General features: G+C 39.8%; 2 protein-coding genes across 5 annotated transcripts in view; one reads left to right on the top strand and one right to left on the bottom strand.

Annotated features, from left to right (window-relative positions):
* MMUT (methylmalonyl-CoA mutase) overlaps positions 1-607 on the bottom strand; it is a 37,871-nt gene extending 37,264 nt beyond the window's left edge. Inside the window, exon 1 of the mRNA XM_079780211.1 lies at positions 477-607. The gene's annotated coding sequence lies outside the window, so the exon portion shown is untranslated. The remainder of the gene's footprint in view (positions 1-476) is intronic.
* A 121-nt stretch (positions 608-728) lies between these two features.
* Positions 729-20,078, top strand: CENPQ (centromere protein Q). 4 transcript variants are annotated; one of them, XM_079779736.1, is made up of 10 exons: positions 729-799; positions 1,082-1,169; positions 4,548-4,692; positions 5,469-5,523; positions 6,533-6,653; positions 7,153-7,221; positions 10,093-10,222; positions 17,700-17,819; positions 17,957-18,034; positions 19,267-20,078. In XM_079779736.1, the coding sequence occupies exons 3-10, from the start codon at positions 4,591-4,593 to the stop codon at positions 19,396-19,398; spliced, it is 807 nt and encodes a 268-aa protein (XP_079635862.1). In that variant the 5' UTR covers positions 729-799; positions 1,082-1,169; positions 4,548-4,590; the 3' UTR covers positions 19,399-20,078. The 4 variants fall into 4 exon arrangements, with proteins under 4 accessions (XP_079635862.1, XP_079635863.1, XP_079635865.1 ...); XM_079779737.1 differs by having other exon boundaries at positions 756-903; XM_079779739.1 differs by lacking the exon at positions 1,082-1,169 and having other exon boundaries at positions 770-799.
* Positions 20,079-21,212: the final 1,134 nt, after the last annotated feature.

A 21,212-nucleotide genomic window follows, 5' to 3' on the forward strand; every position in this document is an offset into this window, starting at 1 on the left:
TTAATTTACAATTTTACGTCAACTTAGATCTGTCTTTCCGTTACCTGTACACCGAAAGTCACTTTGAGTACCGCCACCTCTGACAAACACACACACACACACACTCACAGTAACATGCGGAGCCAACACACGCTTCTGGAGCCTTAACAAGTGACCTCTGCCTAGGAACCTCGGGGTGCTTGGGTGGCCAGGGAAAATGGCGACAAGGCCCCCGACCCGTTAAAAACACCTTCCCAGCAGCACCTCGGAACTCCCAAGGGCCTCACCGAGAGTGAGAGAGGTCAGTGGCGAATCTAAACCTAAGGACAGGGTAGAGGAGAGCGGGATCCCGTCCCGAGCAGGAGGACGTAAAGGAAGAAGTGGGGGAGGGTGGAGAGGTCAGAGGCGCAGAGGACGGGGGTGACGGGGAGAAAGGAGCCCGAAGAGTGGAGGGCTTGTAAAGGCTGGCGTGCCCCAAGGTGCACAGTCCTACTCACTGGCCGCTCGGTCTCGGACCTGGGCTTCGGGAGAACGCGGCTGCCGCTGGGCGCCCCGGGCCCCACCAGCCAGAGGTCCACACAGCCGGGCCCCCGCGAGCCAGCCAGTCGGGGGGCGTAGGTCGACAACGCCCTCCTTCCAGCCAATCACCTCGCGCACTCGGGGCGCGCTCCTGATGACGTCAGGGGGCGGCTAGCAGCCTGCCTCTCGCAAGTGGCGTTTCCGGTCTCTACCCGTCCACTTCCGGGTTTCCCCGGGTTTGATTGTTTGGGCGCGAATGGCGGCGGGCCCGGCTCGCTGAAGGGTTCGAGAGGAGCGGTCGGTGAGTAGTGAAAGCCGTACCTCGCCCGTCGGTGCGGTGGGAGAGTGAGTTTTGGGACCGACCCGTTCGTGGCAAACTCCGCGGTTTGCATTGAGAAGCGTGAGGTGACTTTTCCAAGGGGGCGGGGGGGGCGGGGGGTGGGGGGGAATGCAAGCAGGTCTGCCCTGCCGGGCCACGGATGGAATTATTTGATTCGCGGGGAGGGAGCGGAGCCACGCTGGTTCGCCCCTCCTTTCCCCGACTCATCCTCACCCTCGTCCTCCCTCCTTCCTCTCCCCGCAGCCCGTGGCGGGACCCAGTGCAGCCTCCGAGATTAGGGTCTGGCCTTGAGGCTACTGCGGTCGGCGGCCGCTGGCGTCCTTGTCGAGAGGTAAACATTGTGTTTGTGTTTTGCCACCCGTCGTGCTCACGTCTTCGGCCCTCACCGAGGTCTAGATTGAGATCCCTGATTTCCACGTGTTTCAGCAAGCTAGTAAGAAAACAAGGCAACCTCGGGTGCCTCCCTGTGTCCTGCACCGTAAAGCATACATTCTTACTGCAAAATAAAGTCTGCCCCAGCCACCGTTCCAGCTACTAGTATTCCTGTCCAGTCCTCCCATGCACGTTCAAGTGAAGCGAACGCACCAGTCTCCATCAGGCTGTCCTGTCATCAGGTGTTCGCTCTTTTCTCTCGAATACGTCATTCTCCTTCTGGCTCAGTATTTCAAACTGTAACTCAAATATTAATTTTTTATCTGAATACTGTATATTCTCTCTCACACACCATCTTGAGATAGTCATTCACTCATTTGTCCTATAACATTTGTCACACTGTATATAACTGTAAATAATCATTGCTTTTTTGGATCTGTCTGTACCCACTACCACTAAGCTGTGGTTTTCTGTGGATCTAAAATTCCTATTCCTTTTTTTTTTTTTTTTTTTTTTGGAGCTATACCCCAGATATTGTTCGGGGCTTAATCACAAGGAACAACAACAGCCTGTAATTGTTGGAATCGAGAGTCTAGGACTAGGCAGTTGATGTATTCTGTACAAAATACAAAATTTTAGCTTTTGTATTCTGTACAAAATACAAAATTTTAGCTTTTGTAAAACACAAGCCTTTGGTGTTAGTACTTTTACTAACCCATTTTACCAGTGGGAAAGTGAGCAAATTTATTTGGCCAAGGCTCTGCAGCTAGTTAAATGGCAGAGCCAGTATTTGGAACCTGGGCAATGTATTCTCACTCCTGGCTCACTCTTGGCAGTGGTTCCCAACCGGGGGCGATTTCACTGCAGGGGCATTTGATGATGTCTGGAGATCATTTTGGCTGTCACAACTGGGGAAGGTGCTACTTACATCTTGTGGGTGGAAACCAGGGATGCTGCTAAACATCCTACAGTGCACAGGACAGCACCCACAACAGAGAATTATCCCATTCCCACTGTGAATACAGTGTAGTGCCAAGGTTGAGAAACTTTTTGCATTATGGTTTATTGCTTCAAGTAGGTTTCAGTGAAAACGGTGCTTCTCAAACTTTAATAAAGGACCAATTTTTGTTTTTTAATTTTTAATCAGTCACATCTGACACTTGTAAAATGCAATTAAAAATGAATTGCTAGTCAAACCCATAGAATATTAAACACCAAGAAGGAATCCTAATGTCTACTATAGATCAAGCATGTCAAACTCAAAGGCTAACACGGGCCAAATAAGGTTTAAATTTATGTGAGCCGCAAAAAACGAAAGCTTCAATTTTCATAGAAACAGGTTTATTTCGATAGAGACATACTGAATACAAAAGGCTGAAATAAATGAGTAACTGTTAACATAAAATAATAGAACATTTTAATAAAAATTAATATTTTTTCTTAAACATTAACTTACCAGACACTGAATAACTGCACAAATTAATAAGGGTAATGCAAATAAACCTATTTTTCTTGTTCTCCGAAAGCGAAATATTTCCTGTTACACACACCAAACAAGTCAGTCCAAGACCAATGACGTGGCAATCGGCTGCTAACATATTCACTGCTAGTATTAAAGGAGAAATGGTGCACCTGCATGTAAGGCACGTAAGGGAAATGAATGCAACACAATTATAGTAATCAGTGATTAGTGAATGTTGTAGTTTGTTATTAATAATCCTATATAATAAAAAGCTAATATGCCAATCGACCAAACAGCAGAACAACCGGTCACTATGAGGTGCACTGACCACCTAGGGGCAGACACTCAACACAGGAGCTGCCCCCTGGTGGTCAGTGCACTCCCACAGGGGGAGCGCCGCTCAGCCAGAAGCTGGGCTCACTGCTGACCGGCACAGCAGTGGTGGCGGGAGCCTCTCCTGCCTCCAGGGCAGCGCTACGGATGTCAGTAGTCGGACATCCCCCGAGGGCTCCTGGGCTGCGAGTGGGCGCAGGCCGGGCTGAGGGCCACCCTCCCCTCCCCACTCAGTGCACGAATTTCATGCACCGGTTCTCTAGTTACGTATAACAGGATATTGTAAAAAATAGTTACAAAACGTTTATTAAAATGTTTCTTACATACCATTATATTGACTGGACCACAAAAATATTCGTTGTGGGCTGCACGCAGGCCACAAGTTTGACATACTTGCTACAGACTCTGCATGGTGTCATGTATCAATGTAGGTTCATAAATTGTAGCAAATGTACCACTCTGGTGTGGGATGTTGATGGTGGGGAAGGCTAGTGGTGGGAGGGGGTATACCGGTATATTGGAACTCTGTACTTTCTGCTCACTTTTGCTGTAAACCTAAAGATGCTTTAAAAAAACAGTCTATTTTTTAGAGAAAAAAAATTACTAGAAAAATGAAGTCTAGTAAAAAGAAAAAAACAAAGCCAATTATTTCTGATCAGATTCAATACAGACAAAATTGTCAAATTGTTTGAAAAGTTTCTAAATCAAAACTCAATTTCTATACTTAAAAGGACTATAAGAATTTATGTATGGATGTATATGTGTTTATATATTTCCATGTATACTGTACCTAATTTCTGGCTATCTACTCCTTATAACCTAATGCAAGAATAAATATCCTATTCCTCTGTTCCTTTTATCAGAAATGAGTTTGGTGATTAAAAACTATCAGATGGAGAAAGGGGGTTATTCTAAATTTTGTCATTGATGTTCTCACTCCACTCCTGTGCCTGTTTTTTTAATTTGTGGGAGGGACAGAGGAATCAGTATATACTTCTGTGCTCTTGTTAAAATGCACATAACCCAGACAGTTACATAGCTTAATTCCTTATGAGTGAATTTCCCACATTAATCTGCACAAGTTAGATTCATGGTGTAATTCTAAAAATTACCTTCTTCCATTTTTGGCATAAGTTGAATGATAAATCCATTACGTTTAAAGCAAAAAGACCTGAGTGATACCTGTGAGACAGTAGATATGAAAGTTAGCTGTGACCAGAGTAAGACAATTCAGCAATTTATATTCCCATATACTTGGATTTAAATATGGAGATAATGTTATTGTATGAAGGAATATAAAGTTATAGATGCAAAAGCATTTTAAAATGGTTTTGCAAAGTCATGCAAATGGAAGAAATTTCTAGGAATGAAATTAAATTGGATATTCTAACTCTAATAAGAACCAATGTTATTTGTTTTTAAATATGTTTAAATGTTTAAAATATTTAAAAGGCCAATTTGGAATATTTATAGATATAGGTAGTTTTTGAACAAAATATTATGCAAGTCTTAGGCATTTTTCTGTCCTTTTCATTTTTACAGATTTTTGTTGGAGCACTGTTAGAATTGTCCTATTTAGATCAAGATGTCTAGCAAAGCAAATGCTTCCAAGAAAAGATCTCGACAGTTAAAAAGAAATCCAAAAAGAAAAATTGATGATAAGGACGTGGAGTTATCAGAGAAAGAGGTAATGAAAATAATCTAGTTTATCATCCAAAACTCATTAGAAATATCATCTTTTCTCTGTAAAGGAGTATATGAAGACTAAAGGCCAATTTTACTGCAAATTATAGTAATTCATATTATGTGAGAGCTGTCACAGCATGATTTGTAAAAGATCTCAGACAAAAATTGTTTACTTCAATTCTGAAGATATTAATCAGAATTCTTTGGGGAGGAGTGGGTCATAAGACATTGCTAAAGTATTTAAATGGGAAACTAGGAATAAAGGATACAAATTCTATGGCATTCATATGTTAAAAGACAAGAGAATATGACAGTTGGTGGAGGAGATTTTTATTAAGATAGAGAAAAATTAGATCGGTGGGAATTAGCTTTTTCCTACCATGACTTTACCATCTCTTCTAAAAGAATAAATTACTAAATAATCACCCTTTTTCCTCCGTTTTACCCTAATTAGAGAGTGCCTCTATTTGTTTTGCAGATTAAGTATGTAACACTATTTCACTGGCAAAATGAGAAATGATTTATTTAAAACATTGTTTGAGATCCTAGGACATTCTATTATACATTATCACATTGTCCAGGAGTTGCTTTAGTTGTATTTTTTGCCTGAGACAAGTACATACCCTTTTTCTGTAAAAGTGGCAATATACTTTTTTCTACCTAGCCAAAACTTATATGAATACTCTTCCAAATAAATGACAAATCTGTTTCCAAAGCAAAAATTTTTAATCTGATGTTTAATTCTTTCTGTGTATGTGCACCTTTTTTTCCCTCTAGATTAAAAACACAGTGAAAAAAAATAAAAAACATCCAAAGCATCTGTCTTCTGAAGGTATTTCCTTTCTATATCTTGTTGAACTGGCCTTTCTCAAGCTATGTTTATTCATGAAAAAATTATCAGTATCTTGTTTCTGAGTTAAGCAAAAGCAAAGGATATTAAACTGCAGCATTCTCATTTTTGCAAGAATAAGTAGCACTGGTTAGTCAGTTATTTTGGTCAACTGAAATTTTATTTACTATCGCTAACAAAATACTGTGTAGGGTTCTAAAATTGATAGGAAGTAGAGAAAAAGTGTCCCACAGTCTGAATTATACTGATGTGTTATACATAGAAGCACCTAGTGATTTCTCAAGACAAATATGCTTCTGTTCTGCCGCCACTGCACAGATTAGTTTGAAACGACTACCTGATTTTATGTGGAGTAAATTAGCTTAATTAAATATCACCTTTCCTTGAAGAATTGCCTGCCTTTCCTCACCCAAGACCAGGTTATGTTGTCTGGTTTTATACTTCCAGAGCACACAGTACTTCTGCTTTTATAATGCTTGGCATTCTTTTATTTAATCTCTTTTTTCTCCGAAGTAAATCTTCATGTGATCCAATAGTATATCTCCTTTGTTTATCCCTTCTCAGTAGAATAGTTAACCATCTACTAAACACTGTGGTTTGGTTAATCTCTTTTGTTCCAGTTGCCACCCAACATTTAGTAGAAAAAGTGCCCAAGTCTTACAAACTCTTTAATTAAGATCATTTCTGAGAACCATACTTTTATGTTGAATCCTAATAATTGTAGCTTGGTTCTTCATTTAAAATTACCTTGGTTTTGTATCTGCAGTGTCGATTAATATTATTTTAGTTAACATAACAATAGGTAGCATGTTCATATTTAACACCTGGCATGTGAGGGCTGTGCAATAAAGAGTAAATTAAACAGATTATATACCTTTATAATATTTGGTTCTCTTAATTCCATTAGCTATTTTAGATAAATTTATACTTTAATCACTTTTTAAGTAAAATCATACAAACTTCTAGACTGACCAGTCTCTTCTTTCACCAGGACAAACAGAGCAAACTAGTCTAAGACAGGTAAAGATAGCATCCAGCAGGAGAAAAACCTGGCAGCCTCTTTCGGAGAGTAGCAGAAAGCATTTGCAAACTCTGATGGAAACAGTCATCATGTAAGTAGGAAATTTTTTCACTTAACTTTATTTCTACTTACGTCTTCTATAGATAGTATTCTTTTAAATGTTATTTTCTGTTTTATGGTGATAGGATGTTTTTCTGTTTCAGAAGATATTTTTATTGGCATTAGCCTAAGCAGAAAAGTTTTGATTAATTTCAGAAACTTAGAATTCCATCAGGGAAATAAAAATGAAGTCTATTTGGCCTGATCCATACAATATGGACATTTTAGGAAGAAGTTGAGTTCAAATTGACACTATATGGAAGTTACCACGCTAGAGGGGATACAAAGAAAATAAGGATTCTGCCCCCAAGGAGCTGAAATCCATCAGAAGAGTCAGGCATATAAATTAAACACAACAACATAATATAATAAAAACCACTTTGATTATTCCTCCACTTAAAATGTATGCAAAAGAAAAAGTGATTGGTTCTGCCTGGCTAGGAAAGAGGCAAACTAATATTTACTCAATCCTTTTTATTTTTATTTTCTAGAGCAATTTTGAGTAACAAAGGTAGAGAAAATGAACAAATTCAATATCATCTCAACTGCCTGAAGAAAAGGTAATATAGTATGCAATATGAAACGATTAAAACATATTTAGGAAAAGTTTAATCTGTCTCTATGTTGCAGAACAGACATTTGTGGAATAGAAAAGTTTTTCATTTGGGATTTTTGTTGTTGTTTTAAAAAGAGGAACAATTTGGGAATATACATTCCATCCTAAATTGCTGCTATATGCAAGTCTGCGTTCTTTAAGAGAATTTATTAGGAAGAATCTGAAGGTGACAAAATGCCTCCTCCTATAATTCACTTCTCTGTATTGGGATTTGAACAATATTTTGTCAACTTTAACTCCCTTCAACTGCATTTTGAACAATTTGAAGTTAACAGGTCACTGACCACTCTTATTTATTCTATCACTGTGTTTTCATGTAATTTTCCAGAATATTACTGCTCTTCCTGTTACGGCGAGTCACAAATGGAGATTTCTTTTCATGTGTTCTTAAAAAGTCACACCACTATGAGTGATTTTCACTGATTATTTTTTTCTGGTATTTGCACAATGTTGTCTTTCCATAGAAGAATGTTCTGCATCTTAGTTACTGGTGTACCCAGAAATGTTTATAACTTAGTACTTTATTCTTCAGAAGACTGATCACAAATTCTGCTTACTTTAAGTGTAAAGTAGCAAAATAGAAAGGTTGGGATGGAGTAAATGAGTTGGTGGAGAGAAGTTGAAGAGATTAAAGAAAGACTTCTGTAAGCAGGCCTGAAAATGGCTTATAGGAGTAACAGCCTAATATTGAAGGAGTGCCCCAAAAAAGCTACTAAATTAGATAATATATAATAAAGGTGTAGCTTATTCATGGTCTTTTTAATATGGGACAATAACCATGATTAGTTTATAAATGAGAATATGACAGTACATAATAGCTGTTCTTCACCGTGGTAATCAGAAAAGATTAAATTCTGTTCAACACATAGGCTGTCTCCATTATGTAGCAGCCATGGAGATGTATATTTTAAAGACTGCCTGTTTTGGTGTTTGTTCTTGCAGCTCACTTTCTTTAATCCCCAAAATAATAATACTCAAGACACTTTCCCTTTTACTAATTTAGCTATGTTTACAGCCTTAGCAAATTTATTTTAACTGGATTTCTGAATACATTTTCCTATAGCAACATTTCTCAAAGTATATTTGGAACACTTATTCTTAAAGATACTCTGTGAATAAAAGTGATACATTGTGAATAATGTTTTGGTTCATTAGCATATTAAAAGTCCTGCAGTTAGTAAATGTATTTTATTTTGCTTAACCTAGCATCTCCCAAATTAGTATTTATCACAGGGACTCTTTATTTCATATATTAATCTCATCTCTGCTCTGTCTACATTTGGCTGTATTCTTTTAGACAAATTATCCTCACTAGGTTAGAATTGTAGACATAGACAGCTTCCTATTTATCTGTTCAGCCTTGTGAAGAAAGAGGAGAAAGAAAACACTTATCCTCTTAGCTCCAGTCACAAAATTCTAGGAGATAGACTGTAATTGGCCCAGCTTGGATGATACCCCTGTCTTTGGGCTGAGTTTGTGGCAAGACTGTTATGATTGATATAGACTGTATCATACACATACCCAGATGATCAGACAAATAGAGTTGCTAGTCAGATAAAGTGGTTATACCCTATAGTTTCTAGAGGAACATGATTTGGGAAAGTTGTCATATAGAAACAATGGTGATTAAGTATTATTGCTAAGTAGGGTGTATTCATGTTATATTTTTAGTTTAATTAGTTTTAAAAGAATTCTGGAAATCTGACCACTATTTAGGACATTGGAATAGTGGATGACCCTTCCACAGAATTGACTTAATTAACTTTTAAAAGAAACTGATTTTAAATGGAAACTTTATTTTTGTTAAGAAGTCAAAAGCTTAGCCTCTTGGGAAGATTATACAGAGAAGATTTATGTTTAAACATGATGCCCTAATGATGGTTTTCTGGAAAAACTGAAGTTTATCCTAAAAGTTTGGTGAAAATTATGATTGGTGGGGGTTTTACTGCCTACTTTTTTCTTTACAAAAATTAATATTTTGAATAAGACCCCAGGAAGATAAGTCTTAGGTTCCACTGTTGTTCAGATTGAGTAGTAGAACTTTTTAGCACCCCTAAGTCTCCTATTAGGTAAAAGCAACCAAATTCAGATTTTCCTACTATGGAAACAAGAATCAAATATTGGAAAGCTGTATTGCTCTCTGCTAGAAGTGAGGGTAGTAATGTCAGTTTTTATTGGTGCTCTAATCAACCCAGTTTGAAGGAGGACTTTTTAACTTTAATATTTAATACTATTCATGTTGATAGTACTTTAAAACAAAGCACTTTAATCTCAGTGTTTTATTTGTCTTAAAGTCTACGGGACTTAGTTTTCTTTAAAGTCATTTTATTAATCACATTCTCCATAACAACTGAGATTTAGAATCCAGGCTCATTGTTAAGATTTATAGAGCAGTGCTCCATCTCTTACTCAATAATTCACAATAAATAATACACCTATGTGCTGGAATAGTCTAGAAAACACATTTTAAAAAAACAAGGAAATTTTTATTTTAAAATGCATATAAGTAATTGTTAAATGTATAAAGAGAAAATTTTCCTTTTATGAAGAAGCTTAAGGGGCCCCATGATTTGAAGTAAATCTTAAAAAAATAAAATGTTAAATGATGATTTGTCAGGGCTTTTTTGGGGAGACTTACTGCTAAGGTGAGTCACTTTTTTTTTTTTTTTTAAGGTGAGTCACTTTTAATAAAGATGAAGCCTTTGGGAGCAAGACAGCAAATAAAAAAGATAACAGTATTTCAAAACAAAACAAAAGTAATATTAATGGTACTCAAAAAATAAACCAATAATTGTGTTTTAATTCTATTCCTAAGATTGCTACAAATGTTTGAAACCCTAAAAGTCCCTCCCCCAAAACTGAAAGATTTAACTAACATGTCAAGTCTACTGAAAATGGAAAGGGCCCGTCACAGAGCCAATGAAGAAGGCCTGGCGTCATTGCAGGTATGAGATTGAACAGGGAGTCCCTACCTAGGGGGACGGGGAAGAGACAAAACGTTTTATAAATTATGATGATAAATAATAAATAAATACTAGATCTTGGACCAGGTTTGTTCATTAAATTCTTTTTTTTTTTTTTAACTCTAACCAAAAACTTCACCTAAACTTGGGGCCTCTAAAGTTAAGTATTTCTAATAAATTAGTGATTAAGTAACTGTCTTGTGTTTGTTTGTTTTTTTTTTTACCAGACTTTATAACTGAACTATCTTAGTGATTTTTTTAAATATTTTTATTTATTTCAGAGAGGAGAGTTAGAGAGAGATAGAAACATCAATGATGAGAGAGAATCATTGATCTCTGCCTCCTGCACAACCCTCACTGGGGGTCAAGTGCCCTGACCGGGAATCGTACTGTGACCTCCTGCTTCATAGATCGACACTCAACCACTAAGTCACACTGGCCAGGCTATTTTAGTATTTTTTAATATCAAATTATAGGAACTCATCACTAAATGCTGTAGAATTTGAAAACATTAGTTTTTCCATCCTGTACTTCATTGTCAGGAACACAGTCATCATCATCATTGCTATTATAGCTAACATATAATGAGGGCTTTCTTTGTTCTAGGCACTTTTCTAAGCACTTATAGTTATATCCCTTAATCCTCACAAGGACTTAGAGAGGTCTATGCTATATTATCCTCATGCTACAAATGTGAAAAAGACATACTGACATTTCTGGCTGAACCTTAGACAAACTGCTTAAAGCTGTAGTGCAGAGCTAGCCAGTCCAATGTCAGAGCATGATTCTTAATCATTATGCTGTAGAAGCTACTGAGAAATAACATTAGTTGTTATCATTAACTTCAGCCTTGTACTTAGTGGATACTTGAACAATTAAGAAAAGCACCTTATTGGGAGATCACTTCATAAATTACATAACTGTTTAATCACTATGCTGTACACATGAAACTAATATAAATAATATTGCATGTCAACTGTAATTTAAAAATATTTTAAAGAGTGCAGGCAAATCAAAAAGATCTATATATAGAGAGAAAGAAGCAACCTTAAGGGGCTTATTGAATAATTCTAAAAAAGTAGAGCAGATTGGACCATATATCCCTTAGTCATTTTGATGTTGTTTGTAGATGAGGTGTTTAGATCTTTGTTAGTAATTCAGTAAGTACAAGGTGGTAGTAGTTTATGCAAGCAATGCCAAGGATTTCTAATATTTCAAAATTCACAAATAATTTATTCTAGTTTATCCATATAATTTAGATAATGTTGGAAGGATTCGTTTCTGAGCAACAAATCTACATATATTGTAAATTAATAGGGTGGTATTTTTTAGTGATTACCTGGCTTTCTTCATAGGGTGAGATTACGTTTAATTTTCTCCCAGTGTTACTACTTTTCAAGGATTATTTTCAGTACTGGCACTAGTTCTAACAGTTGGATGACATTATTATGGGTTATTGTTTTTATTTTCAGATTCATTGAGGTATAATTGACAAATTCTAAGATTTAAAGTGTGCATCGTGGTGATTTTATATAGGTATGCATTTGTGTGAAAGGATTCCCATCTAGTCAATTACCACATCCATTTCTCACATATATCCTTTAGGGAGAGGTGTAGATAATATCATTTAAATTCTACTCTTTTAGCAAATTTCAATTATACAATACTAGAGGCCTGGTGCACGAATTCACGCGTGGGTTAGATCCCTCAGCCTGGCCAGCAATCGGGGCCGATCAGGGCCATCTCGCCCAGTCCTGACTGGGGCCGATGGGGGCTGGCCGGTGGGGAGGGATAGTGGGAGGTTGGCCGGCCGGGGAGGGACCACGGGAGGCTTCCAGGGCATATCCAGCCCTCTCGCCCAGTCCCAATTGGCCGAACCCCAGAAGCAAGCTAACCTACCATTCGGAGCATCTGCCCCTTGGTGGTCAGTGCATGTCATAACGACTGGTCAAGTGGTCGACCGAACAGTTGGACACTTAGCATGTTATGCTTTTATTATATAGGATTATTGAAAGGAACTGTGGGCCATGAGGCTGCACTGAGCACAGGGGTGGGACTTGGCCCATCCTCTGCGCCCCCGCCCGGCCCCTCCCGCTGCAGCCCCTGGTCCCCTGTCTGCCAGCAGCCCTGCTCCCACCGCCACTGCTCCCATGCACTGACCATGCTGGCCCCACTCACACCCACTGACGGCGCGGAGCGAATGGGGCCGGTGCCAGCAGTGGGTGCGACCAGCGGTTGCTGCCCCGATTGCCCTTCAGGAGCAGGGGGAGGTGGAGAAGCCCTAAGGGGCGATTGGGGCCAGAAGCTGCCACTCGCACCCGCTGACAGCGCTGAGTGATTGGGGCTGGTGCCTGCAGCGGGTGCAAGTGGCGGCTTCAGTGCTGGCAGCAGGTGCAAGTGCTGGGCAGGACCACTGCGCATGGGAGCAAAGAATTTTCAATAACCACCAGAGGCTCACCCCAATGACAGCAACTGGTGCCCCGCCTTGGTCTGGCGCCCCCGCTCACCTGCTCCACCATCCCGACCTCGGCCAATGCCTGCCATGTTCCTCACTCTGCCACATGCTGCTGACACCAGCCATGTTCTGAATGCACCCCCTAGTGGTCAGCACATGTCATAGCAGCTAGTTGTTCAGTTCTGACGTTCAGTCTATTTGCATATTAGCCTTTTATTATATAGGAATTATATAGGATAGTGTTATCAGTTATAATCACTGTTTTTTACATTAGATTATTAGGCCTCATTATCTTGTAACTAAAACTTTGTACCCTTTTAACATCCCTATTTCTCCCACTCCCCAGCCCCTGACAATCACTTTCCTACTCTGTTTCTATGACTTCAACTTTTTTGAGGTTATTTTAAATGGCTTTAAAGTGTAATAATAGTAAATGTTACTTTAACATTTAATATTTCCATAAATCACTTGAAAGTGATTAGAGATAGCAAATGACAGTGTGATTTTTGTAGTACTGGGAGGCATTTCTGTGTTACAGCTAAAATGTGTGGGTGTTCCATACCCAGCAGTTCTCCAATTCTCACTGGTTGTCCTACATTTTAATTCAATGCTGACACTTATCTGGCGTAAGCACAGACCCCACAGGGTCAGTCCCACAAGACTGCCCCCCCCCATGCCCACTTTAGATCCCAGATCCCAGTTTGAAGCCCAAGCCTCCTGTACTTCTGAGCAACCAAGTATAAATCGGGGGTTCCTGTCACCCCCTCATCAGGTTCGATAATTTGCTAGAAGGGCTCATAGAACTTAGGAAAGCAATAGTTACTATTACCAATCCTCTCTAATAAAATGGTAATATGCAAATTAACCATCACTCTGCTACATAAGCCACGCCCACCAGCCAATCAGGGCGAGTATGCAAATTAACCCCATCCAAGATGGCTACAGCCACAGAGAGCAAGGTTTCCCAGGTAACAGAGGAAGCCAAGCTTTCCATAGCCGTTGCAGGCCTAAGCCTCCACTCAAGCTACAAAGTTTCAATTATAGAAGGTAAACAAATTCAAACAAATGGCAGCAGAATGGAGCTTGAGAGAGCAGGCCAGGGTTGCCGGCGGCAACAGGGGAAGCAAAGCTTTCCGCACACCCTGGCCGGGCTCACCCGCTTAAGGCCACAAAGTTTCAATTGTAGAAGGAAAATAAATTCCAGATACCAAGGCCTCCGCTTGGGTTGCCAGGGGGTGTGGCCGGCCTGCAAACCACCACAGGCCCCTCGCTCAGGCCGCCCCACGCCCCAAGGGAACCCCCACCTGATCCGGGACACCCTTCAGGGCAAACCAGCTGGCCCCCACCCGTGCACCAGGCCTCTATCCTATCTAATAAAAGAGTAATATACAGATTGATCATCACTGCAACACACAATATAGCTGCCCCCATGTGGACACAAGATGGCCACCACAAGATGGCCAGCAGGAGAGGGCAGTTGGGAGGCACCCAGCCTGCAAGGGAGGGCAGTTGTGAGGGACCAGACCTGCAAGGGAGGGCAGTTGGAGGTGATCAACCCTGCAGGAGAGGGCAGTTAGGGGTGACCAGGCCGGCAGAGGAGGGAAGTTGGGGGCAAACAGGCTGGCAGGGGAGCAGTTAAGCATCAACCAGGCTGGCAGCGGAGTGGTTAGGGGGTGATCAGGCTGGCAGGCAGAAGCGGTTAGGGGCAATCAGGAAGGCAGGCAGGCAAGCAGTTGGGAGCCAGCAGTCCTGGATTGTGAGAGGGCAGTGGGACATCCCTCCAGGAGTCCCAGATTGGAGAGGGTACAGGCTGGGCTGAGGGACAACCCCCCGCCGTGCACGAATTTCATGCACCGGGCTTCTAGTCTATATGCTAATATGCTAAGTGTCCGTCCGGGTAATGACATCACATAGCAACACCCAGCTTCCTCTCCCTAGCAACAACTAGCCTCCTTGCAGTTTCTTCAGCCCAGGAATACGACTTGCTTTATAGCCAGGTGGAAACATTTTACACTAACCAGGCCACGAGTTTACTATAAAGGACTCAACTTAGGAACAGCCAAAGGAAGAATGCCTAAGGGCACGGTATATGGGAAGGGATGTGGAGCTTCCATGCCTCTTCAGGCACATCATCCTCCCAGTTCCTTCATATGATCACCAACCTGGAAGCTCTCTGAACCCCGTTGTTGGGAGTTTTTATAAAAGCTTCATCACATAGGCATATTGATTGTTAACTAAGTCTCCAGCCCAGCTCCTCACAGATCAGGGAGTAGGGCTGGAAGTTCCAAACCTCTGATCACATGGTTGCTTGTTCTGGCAACCAGCCTTCATCCTCTGTGTGTGCATTATCATAAATTCTGGTAAGGTTGAAAGGACTTATGAATAACGAAAGACGCTCCTCTCACCCCAATCACTCAGAAAATTACAAGGGTTTGGTAGCTGTGCCAGGAACCAGGACAAAAATCAAATATAACTAATCCCACCCTTCCCCACCCCCCATCAATTAGGAGTTACAAGGTTTTTAGAAACTGTGCCAGGAACTGAGGATGAAGACTGAATAAATGTATATTTCTTGTATTACAGCAGTCTGTGGTTTGCTTGATAAGTCAGTTACTCAGCAGAAGCACTGTTGTCATTTTGGGCATAAGAGTTCTTTGTTGGCATGAGAGAGTCTTTGAAGTAGGAGTTTGTAGAATTTGTATTCATTCGTTTTCTTCTATGTGCATTACTTAGAAAGCTTTTTCCTACTGCAGCCTAGAGTTACTGCTGGTGGTGACTTTGGGGTCCCCTCAGCCCAGCCTGCACCCTCTCCAATCCAGGACCCCTCGGGGGATTCCCGACTGCTGGTTTAGGTCCAATCCCAGGGATTGGGCCTAAACTGGCAGTTGGACATCCCTCTCACAATCCGGGACTGCTAGCTCCTAACTGCTCACCTGCCTGCCTGCCTGATCGCCCCTAACTGCCCCCCCCTCCGCCAGCCTGATCACCCCTAACCGCCTCTGCCTGCTAGCCTGATTGCCCCTAACTGTCCCCCCACCACCAGCAGCCTGGTCACCCCTCACTGCTCTCCCCCTTCTGGCCTGGTCGCCCCCAACTACCTCCTCTGCTGACCTGGTTGCCCCCAACTGCCCTCTCCTGCCTGCCTGGTCGCCCCCAACTGCCCCCCCCCTGCTGGCCTGGTCACCCCTTACTGCCCCCCCTGCCGGCCTGGTCGCCCCTCACTGCCCCCCCTGCCGGCCTGGTCGTCCCACGCAGCCTGCTGTTCTGTCGTAGCATGAGGGCATCTGGACCAATCTGCATATTACCCTTATGTTAGTATAGATGAGGTTGAATGAAACAATGTTATTAGAGGAATGCTATACCAAAAAGTGAAGTTACAAAATTCAGGCAAGAATCCTATATAATAAAAGGCTAATATGCAAATTGACCAAATGGTGGAACAACTGGTTGCTATGATGTGCACTGACCACCAGGGGGCAGCGCTCAATGCAGGAGCTGCCCCCTGGTGGTCAGTGCACTTCCACAGGGGGAGTGCCACTCAGCCAGAAGCTGGACTCATGGCTGGAGAGCACAGCGGCGGTGGTGGGAGCCTCTCGCGCCTCCGAGGCAGTGCTAAGGATGTCTGACTGACAGCTTAGGCCCACTTCCCCAAGGGCTCCCAGACTGCGAGAGGGCACAGGCTGGGCTGAGAGGAACGCCCCCGAGTGCACGAATTTCGTGCACCGGGCCTCTAGTTAGAAATAAAAGAAAAAGCCTTTCGGATTTGCAGACTGAGTTAAAAAGAGTATTAAAGCAAACAAATACAACTGATAATACAATACATAGAAGGTGAAATGAGAAAATGTTAAGAATCAAAAAGAAGGATTATTTTTTAAAGGTATCGAGAAAAAAATGGAAAATACAAAAGTTGCAACATGGGTATGGTAGGAATACCCAAAGTAAATAACCAAAGCAATGGAACAAAATTAATTTTTTAAAATTCATAATGAAAAAATTTAGTCATTATTATTAACTCTCCCATCAGTGCTATTATTCATTTCCCTCTATATTATTTGAATGGTGGGCCCCGAAAAATACATTTAAATCTTAACTCCTGGAATATGACCTTATTTAGAAAGCGAATCTTCCCATGTGTAATTAAGTTAGGATCTCAAGGTGAGATCATCCTGGATTATCTTGGGTGGGCCCTAAATCCAGTGACAAGTATCCTTCAAGTGATTGAAATATCCTTATAAGGGATAGACATAAAGGAAAAGGCCTTGTACAAACGTGCAGAAGTTGGAGTGATGCAGCTACAAGGAATGCTGGCAGCCTCCGAAGCCGGAAGAAGCAAGAAAGGAATCTTCCCTAGAGCCTTCAGAGGGAGCCTGCCCATGGATCTTTGTAGCAGCATTCAGGATTTCCAAAACGTGGAAAAAAACAAGATGTCCTTCAGTAGGTGAATGGATAAATAAACAGTGGCACATGTAGACAATGGGATATTAAAATCAGCATTAAAAAGAAAGTAGCTATCAAGCCCAAAAAGGCAAGGAGGAAACTTAATGCATATTATTAAGTGAAATAAGCCAATTTGAGAAGGCTGTGTACTATATGATTGCAACTGTGTGACATCTGGACAAGACAAAACTGTGGGGACAATAAAAGGAGAGTGATTGCCAGGGTGTGTGGTGGGGGTATAGATGAACAGGCCATCAGCCCTCGGGCTCTGCTGGATTTACACAGGGCTTCCAGAATCTGAAGCTAGCAGCTTCAGTATGTTTTTGAGGAAATATTCTTGTACGTAGGTATATCTTTTTGTTTCAGGAAATTCACTTCTTTATAATGCATTGTTACAGTGGTCAATTAGTTCCTAGCAAGTCTGGTTTTTGAAAAAATATATATATTTACCAGTTTCTTTTTAACAGTGTTGCAATATATAAGGTTTTTAAAAGATATGTGAATATCTTTGGGGTTTATTTAATAAAATATTTAATTTGAAACATTAACTTTCTCTTTCTGACTCAGGAAGAAATAGATAAAATAGTAGAGACCACAGAGGCAGTGACTGGGAATATCCAGAGCCTAAAGAACAAAATTCAAATTCTGACAAGTGAGGTGGAAGAAGAGGAGGAGAAAGTTAAACAGGTAACTGTTTAATAATATATTGCTAGACTTGGTGTAATTTTTAATGCTTACATTTTACCAAGACAACTTTTCCGTGTAATAAGTTCAGAGATATTAGTCTTTTTTAAAGAACCTATAGTTTTCTTTTTCTACTTTAGATGTTTCAAATAGATAGCAGTGGGGTACTCTCCCTTCCAGAACTTTCTCAGAAGAGTCTCAAAGCACCCACACTTCAGGTAAGTAACAACTGACTATATTGACTGTATCACCAGTTATTAATTTAATATTTAAAAGCATTATATATCCTGTTTCTTTAAAAAAAATGGAATTCATGGTATACATATACACACAATTATTTCTTATTTGACACTATAGTTTGAACATCTTTCTTTGTCAGTCTATGTAGATGTGTCTCGTCCTTGTTAATTCTATATAATATGAGAGGAATATGCTAATTATCCATTACACCATAACATCACAACTAATCAACAAGTGGTGGAGAGCTACAGGAGGGCGGGGCAGCGATCTACAGCAGAGAGCTACCAGTGGTGGTGGGCGGGTGGCCAGCTAAGGCAAGCAGCAGCAGCAAGCTACTCACACACGGATTCTTGCGAAGGGCTACTAGTAGCTGTATGATATTCCATTGTATGGATGTACCATAATATAAGTTGTGAGTTACTGATGGAAATAAGTAAGTTTTATCAGATAATGCTGAGTATACCCTTGTACATACATTTTTACGCATTTGTGTGGTCATATGACTGTAGAATAGATTTAGGGAAGTAAATTCGAACAGTTGCTTTTGCTTATGCTTCTAACAATGACATATAACTCTTCATAAAATAGTATTATGTCTTATTTGTAGTAGGCTATATACTGCTAACTTGTCTTTCTTCAAGGACTCTAGTAGATATTATAGTGTAAATGGGTATAGTGGTAGAAAGTCTTTATATTTTCTCAAAAGGTATTTTGAAGTTTTCCTATTTACAATTCATCTAGATGTAAGGAGCAAAATGGGCAGAGAAAAAAACAGAATAATATCGATTTGAGAGGAGAACAGAATGAGTTGATGGTTTTTGAAGTTGAATGATGGGAACATGAGATTTATTATACCATTTTCTAAATAACATACATTTTATATTTTTCATAATAAGATTAAAAAACAATTATATGGGTGAAAGTGGTCAAATGGTACAAACTTCCAGTTGTAAAATAAATAAGTAACGAGGATGTAATATACAGTATACTAATTAGTCAATAATACTGTATTGTATTTTTGAAAGTTGTAAGAGTAAATCTTAAAAGTTCTTATCACACAAAAAACTTGTAACTGTGTGGTGATGGATGTTAACTAGATTCACTGCACAGTATATACAAATATTGAATCATTATGTTATACACCTAAAACTAATATAATGTTTTATGTCAACTATATTTCAATAAACATTTTTAAACATTGTACCCACAGGAAGAAATTTTGGCACAAATTCCAAACCAGAATGCTCTTCTGAAGGACTTTGATGTTCTCCATAATTCGTCTCAGACAAAGAACATGCTAACTTTCATCGAAGAAGCCTATAAGAGATTGGATGCCTCTTGAAGAATGTTTTTAGGTTATTCCACATTAATTTATAGTGTTTATAAGTTGTAAAACTGTTAGCCTGATGATATTTCAGAGGCTAAGGCTTCTTCAGGGTTTATTGTTTCCTAATATGGAGCTTAAAATGAGCCTCTGCAGATCTACCATTAGCATCTAGTGTAGTCCTGAAAACTGGTTTTAGCAATTGCTGCGTACAGGAGCTCACATTTTTGTTCCCGTTATTTACCTGACACAAAAATAAGAACAGACACAGTCCAATGATTTATATGCTAGATAAAGCTCATTTATTGATCAGTGCAGAGGAAATTTGATACTGTGACTTAATATATGTAACGTGTTTAAAGGACCTAGTTCATAAAAACATCTTTGCTGTCATTATTATTCTTTAGCTGATGACTTGCATTTTCTGCCTGGTCATCTGAAACTTGAGAAATCTCCAAATGCCTTTACTTTTTTATGTAACTCTCTAGACTTTGTGGTATAATTAAGATTCACCATGTGTCTTTAACTTTGGAGGTAGCATGAACATTTTATTTCTTTGGTTGGTTTAGTGAATAGATGTTGCATACTTATTTTCCCTTATCATCAAATCATACTTTCATTTCATAAAATTATTAAAATGGAACATAAACACATTTACTCCCTTAAAACAAAAACCAAATAAAAATGAATTTCATAAACCTTTCCTCGTTGTGATTATAATATGTATATACATGTAAATAAATGATCAGTAAAACATACTAAAAATTATTTTTATTGTCTGGGTTGCTTTTATCTATAAGTAAAATAACTGAAATTTAATTATTTTTCTGTCTCACCTAGAATACTTTGCCAGTTAATGTAGAAGGTGCCACAAATCTGTTAATATCCTCCAGGCGGAGACCACCAGGAACAAGCTCAGTATAACGCTCACTGCCGCGAGCGAGGCCACTTGCCACAGGAAACCCTGGGCAGCTCAGTAAAAGGGTCAAAAGCAATAACCTCTTAGGAAGCAATGGTCCAAAAGGCCATTAATGGATTTTAGAGGGAAAGAAAGCCTTCAATAACAGAAACCTGTACTGCAGCATTTAAAGAAAGTATTTATGTGTATTTTGGACTGTCTGCTACATCAGGCAAAGCAACTAAAAGATTTTACAAAATATCTTAGAAAACTTCACTTGGAGACTTAGAGCTTTAGGGTTTTAAAGTGTCTAATAGAGCCCCAACTCACTGATTTTTTTAAAGTCTTGTTTCTCTCAGAAAATCTGTTAAACAGATTATTGAACATCAACTGGAACTTGTACTTACTGAGTGACAGTTCTTCATTCATGAACTGGTCATACTACACTCTTGGAGCTTTGAAAAGTATGTGACCTAATTTTGAGAGATCTACAGTTCTTCTGGCAGGTATCAGGCAATTTAAAACATACATAATATTTTCTTTAAAGGATGCATGTTAGTGTACTCTTTATGAATAATATAAGTTAATTACAAACCCAAATAAAATTCAACTGTACTTGGTACCAATAATTCAAATGGCTGTAGTTCCTAGTAATTTCCACGCCCACCTGAGTTCTCACATGCACAGTCCATGCCAACTATGACCCACCATCTAGCAAGGAGATGGTAAGTGCCAATGCCAGAAACTTTAAATACTAAAAATACGTATTTTGAAGTGGAGGATATATAGTGTAAAGACGTAACATATGATAAAGATAGCATTTCAAGTAAAATGCAGAAAGATATTCAATAAATGGTCTTGAGAAAACTGCTAACCACACCAGAGATGGGGACAGAGAAACAGTGGTTAAAATTCCTACTTTATGCCAAAACTA

Source organism: Cnephaeus nilssonii, assembly GCF_951640355.1.
Source record: "Cnephaeus nilssonii genome assembly, chromosome: 9".
NCBI lineage: Eukaryota > Metazoa > Chordata > Mammalia > Chiroptera > Vespertilionidae > Cnephaeus > Cnephaeus nilssonii.

What these genes read in the sequence shown, in the direction of transcription:
- CENPQ (XM_079779736.1), top strand. Translation starts at nt 4,591, where the DNA reads ATGTCTAGCAAAGCAAATGCTTCCAAGAAAAGATCTCGACAGTTAAAA. An exon ending in AAGGCCTGGCGTCATTGCAG is followed by an intron (nt 10,223 to 17,699) that starts GTATGAGATTGA and finishes TTTCTGACTCAG; the next exon opens with GAAGAAATAGATAAAATAGT. An exon ending in AGGAGGAGAAAGTTAAACAG is followed by an intron (nt 17,820 to 17,956) that starts GTAACTGTTTAA and finishes TTTCTACTTTAG; the next exon opens with ATGTTTCAAATAGATAGCAG.